This window comes from Moschus berezovskii, chromosome 19, assembly GCF_049115385.1.
Source record: "Moschus berezovskii isolate FMDL1 chromosome 19, NW_MosBer_1.0, whole genome shotgun sequence".
Lineage (NCBI taxonomy): Eukaryota > Metazoa > Chordata > Mammalia > Artiodactyla > Moschidae > Moschus > Moschus berezovskii.
The window spans coordinates 47,384,196-47,400,224 of NC_142478.1; the positions used below are offsets into that span (position 1 = coordinate 47,384,196).

A 16,029-nucleotide genomic window follows, 5' to 3' on the forward strand; every position below is an offset into this window, starting at 1 on the left:
ATCCCTTAACTCTGGGTGAGAGGAGAGATACCACCTGAACCAGCAGGAGGGTGGAGACCTGGAGCTCAGCCAGGAGGCCCTGCCCCTCAGGAGCGTGGCCAGGAGGAGTGACAGGAGCACCTGCACTGGAAAAGTTTGTGGCATTTACGAGGATCATTTGGGTTTGGTGGGGACAGAGAAGGGTGATACAATGACCACAGTCTAGGCACCTTGTTATCTGAGGAACAACAGGCCTCCCTGCATTAATAGCACTAAGACCGTTATCCCAGTAAATTCTCAACAAACAGCCCCGCTGAGCTGAGAAAACAGAGGCTTGGGGATGTCAGCTGGCTGCTCACGGCCATGAGGTCAGAGCTGAGGACCCTATGGAGTGTGGAGTGCTCGCCTTTCCCTCTGAGCTTCCTGAGGCTTGATCTTCCCCTGACATGGAAGGAGAGGGCTGGGTGAAGCTCGTCCCTTCCCAGCTAGGAGACAGTGAACAGGGCAGATGTAATCAATGGGGATCCTGCTGATTTCAAATAAATACTTGGATTTTCTTACATATTGTAGGGAATTTTGAGACTTCCCTTATATAGAGCCCAGGTTCAGCAAAAGGACAAAAAGGCAAAGATACACATGGCCCAGTACTAAGTGAAATTTTTTTTTCTCCACTATCCAACAAATTTGTGAAGACTGACTTTCTACCCTCTGACATTGCTAGTGAGGGAGGAGTGGACGTCAGTTCCCTTGGGAGGGGGACTAAGGGGCACTCTAGTTGGAAAACCCTGGCAGGGCCCTGGGGGGCTTCAGATTCAAGATGGGGTTCCAGGTCCACCCTGGTCATCTCAGGCCCTCCACAACCACTCTCAGACCAGACTGGCCCCAGCGGTTGGTGGCCTGGGGCACCTGCCCCATGGCCAGGGCAATGAAGTAGCTGAAGTGTCCACGGCTCCTCCAGGATCTCCTGGGCTAGGTAGCCAGGCCGGGAGGCATCAGGAGTAAACCTAGCTATCACTGCTGGGCGCCTCCACCACAGTTTTGCTCCCCAGGTCAGGCAGAGAGCCATCTGCACAGAATCGAGCCAGAAAGGGAACAAGATGACACCTCAAAGATGTGCAGATAACAAGGGGGTGAGGAACTTGGTTCCCAGCGCTGACCTTCCCAGCCTGCCAGCCATTGCCCAGGGTGTTAAATGACAGATGAACAGACTTCCAACACCTAACAACCTGCTCCTGCCCCCTCGTCTCCTACCTTCCCCCACCTCTCTCTCTCAAACACACACAGGAACTGACCAGGTATGTCGGGCTGCCCATGTGGAGTTACAGCTGTGGCCTGGGAGGCCCAGCCAGGGCTGCCCTGTGTTACCTTCGGGAGTCTCTTGTCAAATGACCAGAGGCGCTGGAGGTGAGGGCTGACCTCATGTCTAAAACGGCCCCCACTCTTAGCTTTCCAGAAGCTGGGGCTCCAGAATGTCAGGCCACAACATGAGAACAGGTCGCTGCGTTGAGCACCTCTGGTCACGTGAGTAGGGATAGCCAGCTGGCTCTAGAACGTGGCTGCTGGGTTACCACATTTCAAGTTCTGTTTTTCTGTGTCACCAAGGAAGTGAGGTCACTTCTTCCTTCATTCAAACCCACTCAAAGCCTGTCTTGACTGCACAGCCCTCCCCACAGCTTCTTGGGAATGGAACCAGGATCCTGCTTTGAGAAGGCAGTTCTCTATCCTAGAAAAGCCTCCCGGGTTCCCCCCCCCCCAGTCGCCAGACCTGCACAGTGGGGACCAGGCCAGAGTCTACTTCCTGGGGACCCTATTGGTGGATGTGAAACAATGCCTTCAGCATCTGTGTGCTGGCGTCACGTCTATCTGAGGCACAGATCATTATTACAAGAAGGGCTGGACACCGCAGGGAAAACCTCCTGAAGCAGGCCTGGGATCCAGCAAAGTGATCTTGGAAAAGTCACCGCCCACTGGTCTCATTTTAAGGTCTGCACCTTTAAAGGGTAGAAATCAGAGGAGATTCAGATGTTGTCATCCACTGGCATAAACTTTCCAACCCTCCCTGCTTAGATTCAGGTCCTGTGCCACTTGGTCCGTGTGCTGGGCAGGCTCCACAAGAACTCTCAGTGACAGCTGCCTCCAGGTGTATACATCCCTGTGTGACACTGACATCCTCGTGTGAGCAAAAGAATGCAGCCCAGGTGACGGGATGTCACATCTATTACAGTAAAAACTCTGCCACTCCCCTCTTACCTGCTCTCTCGAGTTCTCCCTTTCTCCCACTGTTCCTCTGTTAGCATCTCTCTCTCTCCTCTGTCTCTCTCTGGCTCTCTCACTCGGGCTTTTTCTGGAACTGGGGCAGCAACCACAGATGTTTTGAGCTGCCCTGTGTGGAGGCCCCGTCGGGGAAAGTCGAGGGAGAGTTGCATCCAACAGACAGATAAGAACTAGGCTCTCAGTTCAAACAGAATCCTGACAACACCCATGTGAATGAACTTGAGAGCAAATCCCCCCAGAAAAGCCTCATGTGGCATGGCTGCCCCAGCCTGTGAGGCACTGCAGGTCGGTCAGAAGCACCCAGCTAAGCTGCGTCCAGATTCCTGAGTCACGGAAACAATGAGATGTTGAGCATGTGTTGTCTGAAGATACAAGGTTTGGGAGCAATATTGTTTATGCCTCAGTTTTTGAAGGAGCTGCTGCGATGATATTTGGAAAATCAGATTAGGGATGCATGATGTCTCTGAAAACAGAACACTATGCCTGGGTAGAGCATGCTTGAAAACAAGATGTTCTACCAAGGAGCCTGTACATAAAGCTCTCTGTTATGTGTTTCTCCCGAAAACAGGGAAATACGCCCTTCCGCATAGCTGGATGAGGGAGGGCTTCTGGGCAGGCTCCTTAGAGAGATGATGCAGCAGCTTACTAGCTCCTCGTGTGACCAATCTGCTTGCTTGAAATGCAAAATTGTATCCATGTATGGTAATAGAGAGATTGCTGTCGCTCCCTCCCTGCCTTACTGAAAGGAAAATATAAAATAAACCGCAACCTGTGTTGCGCAGATCTTTTTCTCCTCCGGCCGGAGTTTTGTGTGTCTGTCTTTTGTGTTGTCTGTTTTGTCCATTTCGTTCGCAGTAGTTTTTCTCTCTGATACTTGGCAATACTAACTCTACCTCCTGCAATATTAGGGAGAGTATTAAAGAGTGAATGTCTGAAAAATGCTTGGAACACCTGGTACATCTCAAACTCTGTATCTATATGTTACAAATATGTGTTTATCATTATCTAATACTGTCTGTGTGCTCTGGAGGGTGGAGACTAGTGCCTGGCTGAATGTAGAAGGCACATGTAACACGATGGGTACTTGAATGACCAATACGGTGAAGGCGTGAAGTGTCTTATGTCTCACTGGCCTCTCAACACACATGTGATGAGCCGAGTCAGACCCCAGATGTGGGGAGAGAAGGGGCTTTTCATGGTTTGTAGCCATAAGTCAGTCTTCCTGGGATCTTCTAGGGTAGGAAGGGGATTCCCTGGGTGGGACTTGAGGTGGTTTTCTGGGTCATCTGAGCCTCTTCTAGGGCATGGACAGAATCAATGCCACAGCCCAAGGCCTGGAAGTCAAAAGGAAGAAGGAGACACCACCTACTCGAACAGAATAGCAGGGTCTGGGAGGAGAATCTTAGGGTCTGTTCATGTCTATGTATGGTTTGGAAAAGAATTTCCAGACACAGAGTATTTCAGAAGGGAGTGAGTTTGTTAAGAACAAAGGGCAGAGATAATGAGAGGCACAGCATATATGAGAAAGAATGAGAGAAGAATAGAATTTGTTAGAGCAGAAAATGCTGTTGCAACAACAGGCCGGCTCAAGGAGAGCCGAACCCTCTTGTGGGCTAGAAGACAATTTTTATAGCTTCAAGACAAAGAAAATTCCTGCTAGAATTGTAGTATTAGGTGATTGGTCAGGATGCTATAGGGTGGATTTTACCTAATATGGAGTCGAAGAAGGTCAGTTTAGGTTAGGGGAGCTTATGGAAACAGTTGCTATGGGACTCAGTCAGTTCTTGATAATTTTGTCCTGTGAGCTTGGTACAGGGCTCCACACCTGTGACCTTGGTATATGACTCCACAGGGTCCATTTCACCAACTGCTTGGAAGGCTGTAGACTCAGAACTTTGAATGATTCCTTTTGACTTTGGAAATTCACCTTTCATCTTTTTCTGAATTATCTGTTACATATGTCTTAAAAGAGTAAACTTTCTTGTAGAGTGTGAGCTGTAGGCCTCAACAGGACCAGGAGAAGGACCTCATCTCCCAGGTACAGCTGGAGGGCTGTTCCTGGTTCCAAGACCACCATGGTCCTTAAATGCTGGGAATCAGCTCCCCCTAGGGGAGAGAGGCTCAGACTGGGGGAGGTAAGGAGAGGCAGGGAGGGAGCTGCCAGCCACTTTCCTCTCCCCTATACCAACTACCTACTGCCAGAATATTTTTCAGCCTTAAAGAGGAAGGAATTTTTGACATACATTAAAATATGGATGAACTTGAAGACATTGTGCTCAGTGAAATAAGTCAGACATGAAAGGATAAATACTGTATGATTCCACTTATATGAGGCCCCTCAGTCAGTCAGTCAGTTCAGTCGCTCAGTCATGTCCGACTCTTTGCAACCCCATGAATCACAGCACACCAGGCCTCCCTGTACCTCACCAACTCCCAGAGTTCACTCAAACTCACCTCCATCGAGTCTGTGATGCCATCCAGCCATCTCATCCTCTGCCATCCCCTTCTCCTCCTGCCCCCAATCCCTCCCAGCATCAGGGTCTTTTCCAATAAGTCAGCTCTTCGCATGAATTTCAGCTTCAGCTAGAGGAGTGAAATTCCTAAAGAAATGGTAGAATGGTGGGTGGCAGAGGCTGGGGAAGAGGGAATTGAGTTTGAGTGTTTAATGAAGACACCATTTCAGTTCTGCAAGATGAAAAGAGTTCTGGAGACAGTAGTCATCAAGGTTGTGAAACAATCTGAGTATGCTAAATACCACTGAACAGTACACTTAAAAATTATTAAAGCAGGACTTTCCTGGTGGTGCAGTGAATAAGAATCCACCTGCCAATGCAGGGTTTGATCCCTGGCGTAGGAAAATTCCGCAGGCCTCGGGGCAACTAAGTTCATATACCGCAACTTCTGAGCTCATGCTCTAGGGCCACAAGCTGCAACTACTGAAGCTCTGGTGTCTACAGACCATGCTCCTCAACAAGAGAAGCCACACAGTGAGAAGCCTCCACACTGCAACTAGAGAGTGGCCTCCGCTTCCCACAACTAGAGAAAAACCTGCACAGCAACGAAATCCAGCACAACCTAAACAAATAAATAAATAAATTTTTTAAATATTAAAAAAAAAAAAGAAAGAGAATCCCACCTACCCAAACATTTCTGCTCTGTCCTGCACCATCTTCTTCAATTCTGTTCAGGGCTCACTGGGGCTTCTTGGTCCCTGATACCCAGCACATTAAAGATTTTCTCCTCTTCTGTGAGCATACCCCAGTCCTTGTCCTATTTCCTGCAGCTCAGAGTCTGCACCCTGGTCCTTTCTTTTACCTGAGGGACAACTGGGCAGACTCAGAGGATGAGCCGTGGAAAGAATGTTTCCCTGGCCTGTGGCAAGAAGGAGAGAGAAGTGACAGTGTGATGTTGGGGAAATTCTCTAGGTACTATCAGGGGTGGAGCCAGGAGATTTGTCAGCAAGGACTGGTCTGGTTGGTGGGCTTGGTGGTTAACTAGGAGGAAGACCAGCATAATACAATCGATGTGTTGGTCATCCAATCAGAATCAACCTAATGACGCCCAAATTAACGCCATCTGTCCTCTGATTCACTAGTAACAATGTTTGTATCCTATCATCCTGATTTCATTTATTGGATACAGTTATTATTCTTTATATATCTTGTATATTTTACATAGTAAAGATGAAGTGATTTTTTAAAATGACCCTCCTTCAAAAGTTTCTCAAGTGTACTGAATTAATAACAGAAGTCAATGAGTAGGAAATTCCCCCTAAAATTATCCTTTGTCTCTGGTTTTGACTCATCATAATTGATAAACTATCTTGACTTCTGACTTCTTTCTTGAGATTATTCTGGTTAAGACTGTAGGAGTGCAGCCTCAAGGCACTTGAGACATAGTGGTGGGAATAATGTTTGGTTTAGAAAGTGTGTGTGTGTATATGAGAGAGTCTGCTACATATTGGGGTGAGGTTGAGGTAGATAGACTCTTTCCCATGAGAACAGCTTTGCTGAGCTCTTTCTGTGGACTTCATTTTTTCTCATGGCTTGAACCAGCACTGTCCAACAATAGTTTTAAGCACTTTATATTTTTAGTAGCCACATCTTAAAAAGTAAAAACAAACAAGTGAAATTATTTTAATTGTATATTTTAACACATTACAGCTATTTTCATTTGTGAATGAAATCAATGTAAAAATTAATAATGACATAGTCTACTTTTTAAGTATTGAGTTCCTGAAATTTATTTTGTGCTTTTCACTTGCAGCACAATTCCAATTTGTGAGACATAATTTATCTAACATACCTATTCCATATTTAGATTGTAAGGTTCACAGCTATAAAATGAGATTCATGTGTTTAAATTGATCCAAAGATACTTAAACATTTTGCACTTAAGGACCATGTTGGATGAATAATGAAAAGCTCCATGTTTGTCCTAGTAACAAAGTGGTCATTGTGACCTGACCAAGGGAAGCCCCCATAGAATGATGAAGTCAGATGGTAGTGTGAGGAGGTCTGAGGAGTTGGTTGGAGGTGAGGCCTCAGAGACACGTGATGTAGATCACCCTTCTCAATGGTTCACAACTAAGGGGTAGTAGTAGAAAGACTATGGTTCAGGAAGTTCCTGGGAAGACTAGGTGAAGGCTTTCTGTGTAGTTTAGAGAAATTTGTAGGTACTTAAATGCTGAAGGAAGGATTCGGTGGGAAAAGAGAGGCTGAAAGTAAAGAGGGATATATTAGGATCGTGAACTTACTAAGAAGGAAGAAGAAATGAGGATCAGCATTGGAAGATAAAAGATGCTTCTTTAAATATAATTAAAGGAACTTTGAAAATAATGGAATCTTAGAGATATTTGCAGATTTGGAAACTACTGCAGTAAAATTTCATTGTAGTAGTTAACAGCTTCTCTGTGAAATATCAGGCAAGTTAAGGGACGTGAGATGTGTGTGAAGGAAAAGGAAAGTGGAAAAAACCTGAAACAGACTTTGGGGAAAATCCAAAAGTAAATATGCCAACACATAAAAAGAAAACGAAATTTCCAGGCATTATGGATGCTTTCCAATGGATGCAGATGATTTCGGACTTGCAGTCATAGTAAAATATCATGTTGTGTACTTTTCTTAGCAGTTACTGTAAGACCAGAAGTAGCTATGGTATGTAAGGCAGTCAAGTGCCAGGTTTGAAGGTGTTTTTTTTTATTTTGCAAGACAGATGTGATGATCAGTAAGGAATTTTGGATTATTCCAAGAGAATTACTGAGATCATAGTCCATGGAACCCAGGGTTGATATGACAAGAAGGCAAGAAATTAAGATGAAGATGTGGTGATCTGGTATAACAGGTATCTGTTGTAGGAGTCTTGGAAAAAATCACAGACCAGAAATTAGTAATGAGTTAATAAGTTTTCTGAAGTATTTATTTAGAACATGACCAATTGGGTGGGTGTAAACATCAGGGATATGGGTGAGTTGCTAAGGGTGGGACAGTTGTTAATGTCACTATATTCTTAAGCTCTAAAGCAGCTATGAACAAGTGTCAGTGGGTTAACCAAATGAAGTCACATGACACTGAAGCATTTGGGATTTGGAAAAAGACTGAAGACCATGTGACATAAACTACCCGAACTTGTGCAGTTGAGAGAGATGAGGACAAAAAAGAATATAGTCATACTTATAAAGGAAGGGGTGTTACAAACTGGTGAAGGAGGAATGAGATGGGGTAACCCTGAGTTTTGACCTTGAGCTTTCTGTCCTTGACTCAGATCTGCTTGACGATGTTCGATCTAACCCTGGAGGGACAAAGAGAGGCTGAGAGTACAAAAGAGCCAAAATAATGGTCCAAGAAGGTAAATTTCATTTATCACTTGGATCCAATTTCATGGTTTATTTTCATAGGGTACAAGGACAAGAAGTATGATGGTGAAGACTTCACAGAGGAAGCATTGTGGCTGTGGAAAACTATCTAAACCAAAGCCTGGTTTAAACATCTCAATCCCTTTGAGGATGTCCAATTACATATTCAAGAGACCAGTGACTAGAATCACATCCCATCCCAGCAATGAGGTCAGATGTTATCCCTGGGAGGAAACCCTGGACAACCCCCAACAGCTACACTGGCAGAAGAGACTGCAAGGACTCCAGGCTTGCAGCAGTGCAGGAGAACTGCTAAGTCCTCTGGATCTAGCCAAAGCCTTGCAAAAATTTGCACCAAGTTGCCCAGGTGAGTCCCTGCCAAGGGTACATACAAGTGGTCCAAACTCCAGCCCCATGGCCACCGCTGCCCGGTCTTCAGATTTGTCACAGACTATTCCAGGAGCTGGTTCTGGCACCCCACAGCTCCTCTGCGAACAGTGTCTGGTAACTGAGGAGGATATCAGGAATCAGGAAAAGAGAGTGAAGACAGCAAGAGAGAGACTGGCAATAGCACTGGTCGCCGACAGACTGGCTGGCGAGGCAGAGAAAGTGTGGGGCCAAGAAGGATGCCCTGGGCCAATGCTGTGAAGAAGAGAAGAGGATTCACATGAAATTTCACACAGCACTTTATTAACATCTCTTTGCAGTGTTCTTGCTTTGAGTTCTTGAAACAAGATATACTAATACTTTCCTTCATTGTAAATTCTGTGTGACAGAAAATACAGACAGAGATTTCCTTTTGAGGTGGGAAACTGGGTTCTCTCATTTTTAATTACTATGTATGTTATTTGTATTTTAAAGTTAACAGAGTTATCAAAGTCATGAGATTACTCAAGGTTTTGCTCTCACAGTTACAAACTCCCTAGTCTGAATTACGTTTTTTGTGTGTGTTTGTAATATTTCCCAAGAGTCCCAAACATCTCATTAAAAGAATTTTACATCTATATTCTCAAATAAGATATCTCTTTCTATTTTTCTGAGTTTTGTTGCATATGAATTCAGAAGTGCACATAATGAAATACCAGACTTTCCCTTGTTTTCTAGACCTATTTTTGTTTGAAATTTTATTCATGAAAATTGACATGTCATTTGGGAAAATGATGCTATCAAGAGGGACTGTTTTCAGCACCATTAATCTAACAAGAAGCCTGGACTTGTTTATATATATGTATGTCTATTTGACTGACCACATGTGCTGTACTATTCAAATTCTTTTCATCATTACTTACTTTTTCCTGGTGGATTAATCGATTTCTGAGAGAGAGTGATGTTTTAAAAAAAATAGAGTATCTGTATTTATATCTTCCCTAAAAATGAGACATTTTTAAATTGAATCTTCTCTAGCATGTGGCAATCATCTGGGACTTTAGTTAGAATGCCTTATTTTAAAACCAGTAATTATTTAGATACACTAATTTTTTTTCTCTTCCTCATGACTTTTTTATGTTTTGGGGGGTTCACATTTCATCATCATGATGTACATTCTTTACTGGTTCTTTCACAGGTGGCCCTAGAGAGATCAACTTTGGGTCTGCCAGTATGTTGGAAAATGCCTTATTTCTTTCTCTGACAATTTGGCTGAGTGTTTAATTTAGGTTCTAAGTAAATTTTTTTCCTTCCTCATCAAGTTACTTAATATCTGACCTTCCATATCTCTAGCTATAAAATGGAAATAAAACCTCATGAGGTAATGAGCATAAACGAAATGATGCAGGCAGAGTTTGCCCATCATTCTGCTCAGCAGGTACCAAGTGTCAGCAGACAGCTCTTATCATCATTGCTGCCATCTTCAGAGAATGACTGCTTAAGAATGAGCAGCAGAAGCACATGCCTGAAAAGGCAGAATGGGTGTAATTTTAATTGCTAGTCCTTGGGCATCTTCAGCTTTGGTTGTCTGCACAAGGTGTAGAGATAGTGTCATCTTTTACAGTGAACTCAAGGCAAAACAGTACAGCTTGCCTTATGTCTGACATGCTTGTACTACTTGTAGAGGAGCCTCTGCTCTAACTGTCTAAATGGATTCTGTATGGAAAAAATGAAAAAAGACTGCTTTGTTTTTCCCTCAGATTTTCCTCCCTGAGTTTATTCATCTTTACATCCATCTTTACAGACACTGTTTTTATAGCCTTGGTGTTACCCCAGGACTCATGCTTCCCAGAGACCTAGTCATTCCAGTTTCAAGTCCCAATAAGTAGGGTGATTGCCTCCATATTCATGACTTGCTCCTCCTGTCTTGGCCTGTTTCCCATCTTGAAGGACCTAGGAGGGGAGAGGAGGCATCAAGGCAAATGGATCTGGAATCTCTCTTAGGCAGCTTGAGACTGTTGGGGCTTTGGGGGTGGTGTGGAGGAACAGTGATGCGGGTCATGGCTGGCATAGAGTCCAGGGGCACATGTGCTCCAAGTTTTCCTGGGAGGGGAGATGATCTTGCCTTGAGGTCATATTTCAGTTTCATTTGAGGCCGTGTCTGTGCCTGTTTCACCAATCCTGATATCCCTGAGGGATGATATGCCATGAGTCCAAAAGACCCAAGTCATAGTTTCCTTGAGGATTTAATGGAGAGAATAATGTTTATATGGATCCCTGTGAACTAGACAGGAATCAGGTCAAGAAGGACCCAGAAACTGTGTCCAACTCCTCTGCTTTATTCTGTTCCAGCCAAGCCCTTTGAACCCTGGATGGGAGAAAAGGGGCCTCGGGTAGATCTCTTCTAGGTAACAGACCTAAGCATTTTGGCTGAGCCTCCTACATCTGACCCTTGCTCTTACAGGGTGTTTCCAGGAGGTGATGTTCAAAATGCTAGATGGGGTGGGTATTAGCTCATGGGGTGGCTATTCAGGTAAGCCTGGAGCAGTGCTGTTTACCACCCATATTGGAAGCATTCTGTATTTTTTATTATCAATGCTGTGTCTATGCATGTCTGTGGATCATCAGTTTGGTGGTGTTTCCCCCATTGGACCTTTATATGCTTCCCTCTCATGCCTCCACTTTCAAAGATCCAATAAGAAAAGTCCACACCACCCTGACATAATCACAGCACAAGACTGTGGGAAAGCACACAGTCATCCCAGGGATAGGGGTGGGCAGGGGGATTCTATAAGCTCATGGACTTGGGCCCAGTTTCCCTATTAGGACTGATTAATAACAACATGACAGAGTATGTAAAGTAGTGATTGACCAAGATCAGAGGCCTCAGAACCATAGGGGCCCAGAAGTTCTACTGGACAGCAAGGAAAGTACAGGGTCATACACTTGCCAGGATTACAGTCAGTTATCCTTATGAAGCAGAGCTCAACAGGAGCCATCAGGACTAGCCAGGGAGAAGTGACTGCGACACAGCTGATCGGCTGGCAAACCTTCAGGGAATTCTTGCCCTAAAGGGGATTGTAGAACAGAAGTGCAAGGATGCTGGAAATCCTAGGTCACGGGGAACAGTGATGTTTATGTAATGAGGTCCACCTGTAGCCTCAAACACTGCATCACCGATCTTTACCCCTGAAGAGAAAATCATTGGGAAAAGGAATTCTGAGGTCATGGACAGGATCTCAGGAGGACTCAAATCTAGGCCTAGAAGGGCCTGAGGACGGAGAGTTCTACTGACCTTAGTTTTTCTACAAATGACCTTCCTCTGACCTCATCCTATCTACTTGCACATCTTGATTTCTTTGCATGTTTACCTCACTTAAAGCTAATGCAATTCAAGATATTAAACCAGAAAACTATAAATTCCTCATATTTGATCAAAAGAAACCTCCACAAGAGAAGAAGGAAGCGTCTCCTCTTCCCACACAGCTGTCAGATGGCGGCCACTGTCCAGGTGCAGGACCTGGTCCCAGGAGGTGTTATTTAGACACACAAACATTTCAGGGATTCTTGTTCGATCTGTGAAAGTTTGAGGGGCAACCTCTGCTCTTGGCCCAGCTGAATGACATGAAATGAACCAGCCCTCTGAGGAGGGAGTCTTGGGGCATCCTTCACTAGGCAGAGAGCTGGCCCTTCTCCCTTCACCCACAACAGGCTGATGAACCTGCAAGACTTCTTAATTAAAAGAAGAATGTCAAAGTCTGCACGTCTTTGCAATGAGCACAGAATGGTGAAAGAACCAAATCACAACTCCAGGCTGTGAAAGAAACAGGATGTTAATATAACATTCAAACCTAGTATATACTATTTACAACAAATAACATTACCCTTCCCCAGTCAGTACGTGCAGGGGTAGAAACGTCAGGAAGGTGGGGTGGGAAGATCTCCTCCATCTTGGTCTTCAAGGATCCTCATCCGTGTGGGAGGTCTGGCCTGGTGCACCCCAAGTAACCAGCTCTGTCCCCACCACTGACAAAGTTGCTCCACTTTAACTGGTCTTGGGAGTGTGATTTGCCCAGTGGAACTGGGCTGTGTGCTGGGGACTGTTGCTGAGTAGAGAAGACATGTAACTTGTGGGGGCCTCCCCAGAACCACAGCTCCCCTGCCCGCTCTGTACTCTGTGCTTCATGTCCTTGCTGAATGCTTGGCCAGCACCACCCCAGTTTCTCCTGCCATCCAGCATCCAGCCACTATCACCTGTTTCAAAGGAGAAAACCCAGTCCCAGAAAGCTGAGCAAGTCTCCCCATCACAGGACTGATCAGCAATGGAGTTGGGACCAGAGTGCAGGCTGTTGAACTCCCCAGGCCCACACTCAGCCTGAAGCTTTACCAAGGCCCTGGATGCAGCTGCTGCCAGCCCAGATGCTCACTCCCCACTGAGATGTTCAATTCAGTTCAGTCACTCAGTTGTGTCCAACTCTTTGCAACCCCATGGACTGCAGCACGCCAGGCTTCCCTGTCCATCACCAACTCTCGGAGCTTGCTCAAACTCATGTCTATCAAGTCGGTGATGCCACCCAACCATCTCATCCTCTGTTGTCCCCTTCTCTTCCTGCCTTCAATCTTTCCCAGCATCAGGGTCTTTTCTAATGAGTCAGTTCTTTGCATCAGGTGGCCAAAGTATTGGAGTTTCAGCTTCAGCATCAGTCCTTCCAATGAATATTCAGGACTGATTTCCTTTAAGATGGACTGGTTGATCTCCTCACAGTCCAAGGGACTCTCAAGAGTCTTCACTCACCACAGTTCAAAAGCATAAATTCTTTGGCGCTCAGCTTTCTTTATAGTCCAACTCTCACATCCATATATGACTACTGAGGAAACCATAGCTTTGACTAGATGGACATTTGTTGGCAAAGTAATGTCTCTGCTTTTTAATATGCTGTCTAGGTTAGTCATAACTTTCCTTCCAAAGAGCAAGCATCCTTTAATTTCATGGCTGCAGTCACCATCTGCAGTGATTTTGGAGCCCCCCAAAAATAAAGTCTCTCACGGTTTCCATTGTTTTTCCATCTATTTGCCATGAAGTGATGGGACCAGATGCCATGATCTTAGTTTTCTGAATGCTGAGTTTTAAGTCAACTTCTTCACTCTCCTCTTTCACTTTATCAAGAGGCTCTTTAGTTCTTCTTTGCTTTCTGCCATAAGGGTGGTGTCATCTCTATATCTGAGATTATTGATATTTCTCCTGGCAATCTTGATTCCAGCTTGTGCTTCATCCAGCCCAGCATTTCTGCATATAAGTTAAATAAGTAGGGTGACAATATAGAGCCTTGACGTACTCCTTCTCCTATTTAGAACCAGTCTGTTGTTCCACGTCCAGTTCTAACTGTTCCTTCTTGACCTGCATACAGATTTCTCAGGAGGAAGGTCAGGTGGTCTACTATTCCCATCTCTTGAAGAATTTTCCAGTTTATTGTGATCCACACAGTCAAAGGCTTTGGCATAGTCAATAAAGCAGAAGTAGATATTTTTCTGGAACTCTCTTGCTTTTCTGATGATCCAACGGATGATGGCAATTTGATCTCTGGTTCCTCTGCCTTTTCTAAATCCAGCTTGAAAATCTGAAGTTCACGGTTCATGTACTATTGAAGCCTGGCTTGGAGAATTTTGAGCATTGCTTTGCTAGTGTGTGAGATGAGTGCAGTTGTGTGGTAGTTTGAACATTCTTTAGCATTGCCTTTCTTTGGGTTTGGAATGAAAATTTACCTTTTCCAGTCCTGTGGCCACTGCTGTTTTCCAAATTTGCTGGCATATTGACTCAGCACTTTAACATCATCTTTTAGGATTTGAAATAGTTCAACTGGAATTCCATCACCTCCACTAGCTTTGTTCCACTGAGATGATGATAGTGCTATTTTAAAATACAAACACTTCAGGGGATGTTGTGCAGCCTGTGAAAGCTCTAAGTGGTTTCCTCTGCTCTTGGCCCAACTGAAAGACATGAGATGAACCAGCAATGGCCTGCAGCACACAGTGCAGAGGGGGGTAGAAAGCCAAAGGGCCCCTTATTCTACGGGAGTCCCCCAAGATAATCCATCTCATCTATTCAGCCACCACTTCCCCCACACAGAGCTCAGTACCAGTGGCAGACCATGTACCTGAGGTCAACTCAAGGTGTAACAAGCAGGACCCTGTGGGGCCTACCCAGGACAAGCCTTCTCCCATATCCTCTGCTTTAACGATTCTCTGAAATTCTCAGATAATAGTATTTGATGCAAATTTCCTGAGTTGTTTTGCAAATGTGAACCACCCCCCACCACCACCAAATGGAAGAACTACTTGATAACCATGAGCACATAACCAGGCGTCTGGGAGCTTCAGTTCAGATAATGTGAACCACTGTGACACCACCCTGCTGCCTCACTATCAGCGAATCAGAGAATTGTGCACAAGCTGATCATATACCTTGTGACACCACCCCCGCTTCACCTACCCTTTAAAAATGCTTTGCCAAAACCCTCAGGGAGCTGGAGGCTTTTCAGAGCATGAGCCACCTAGTCTCGTTGCATGGCCTGCAATAAGGCTTTCACTGCTCCAAATGTTACCACCAAAATCTTGGCTTTCTCTGCCCAGTGGGTTTCGGTCACTGCCTCCTGTATGATGTTATGAACCTCCATACATAGTTCTTCAGGCATTCTGCTTAGCAGATCTAATCCCTTGAATCTATTCATCACCTCCACTGTATAAATCGTATGGGATTTGAGTGGGCTAGTGGTTTTCCCTACTTTCTTCAATTTAAGCCTGAATTTTGCAGAAAGGAGCTCATGATCTGAGCCATAGTCAGTTCCAGGTCTTGTTTTTGCTGACTGTATAGAGCTTTTCCATCTCTGACTACAAAGCACACAATCAAATGGATTGTGGTATTGACCATCTGGTGATGTCCATGTGTAGAGTTGTCTCTTGGGTTGCTGGAAAATGATGGTTGTTATGACCAGTGTGTTCTCTTGACAAAATTCTGTTAGAGTTTGCCCTGCTTCATTTTGTATTCAAAGGCCAAACATTCCTGTTATCCCAGGTATCTCCTGAATTCCTACTTTCGCCAGTCCAACCCCCTATAATGAAAAGGACATCTTTTTTGGTGTTAGTTCTAGAAGGTGTTGTAAGTCTTCATAGAACCTGGTCAACTTGAGATTCTTCAGTATTAGTTGCTACTGCTAAGTCACTTCAGTCGTGTCCGACTCTGTGTGACCCCATAGACGGAAGCCCACCAGGCTGCCCCGTCCCTGGGATTCTCCAGGCAAGAACACTGGAGTGGGTTGCCATTTCCTTCTCCAATGTGTGAAAGTGAAAAGTGAAAGTGAAGTCGCTCAGTCATGTCCAACCCTTAGCGACCCCACAGACTGCAGCCTACCAGGCTCCTCCATCCATGGGATTTTCTAGGCAAGAGTTCTGGAGTGGCTTGCCATTGCCTTCTCCGTCAGTGGTTGGGGCATAAACTTGGATTACTGTGATGATGAATGGTTGCCTTTAGAAACAAACAGATCATTCTGTTGTTTTTG

The 16,029-nt window shown here is 44.9% G+C and overlaps 1 protein-coding gene across 1 annotated transcript; it reads left to right on the forward strand.

The window, feature by feature from the left end:
• The first annotated feature begins 1,795 nt into the window (after positions 1–1,795).
• On the forward strand, positions 1,796–8,755 carry LOC129542284 (methyl-CpG-binding domain protein 3-like 1). The gene is made up of 3 exons (XM_055404589.2): positions 1,796–1,962; positions 2,047–2,119; positions 8,150–8,755. The coding sequence occupies exon 3, from the start codon at positions 8,168–8,170 to the stop codon at positions 8,753–8,755; it is 588 nt and encodes a 195-aa protein (XP_055260564.2). The 5' UTR covers positions 1,796–1,962; positions 2,047–2,119; positions 8,150–8,167.
• The last annotated feature ends 7,274 nt before the right edge of the window (positions 8,756–16,029 follow it).

Excerpts from the sequence above, each read along its gene's own strand:
- LOC129542284 (XM_055404589.2), top strand. The coding sequence starts at position 8,168 with ATGATGGTGAAGACTTCACAGAGGAAGCATTGTGGCTGTGGAAAACTA.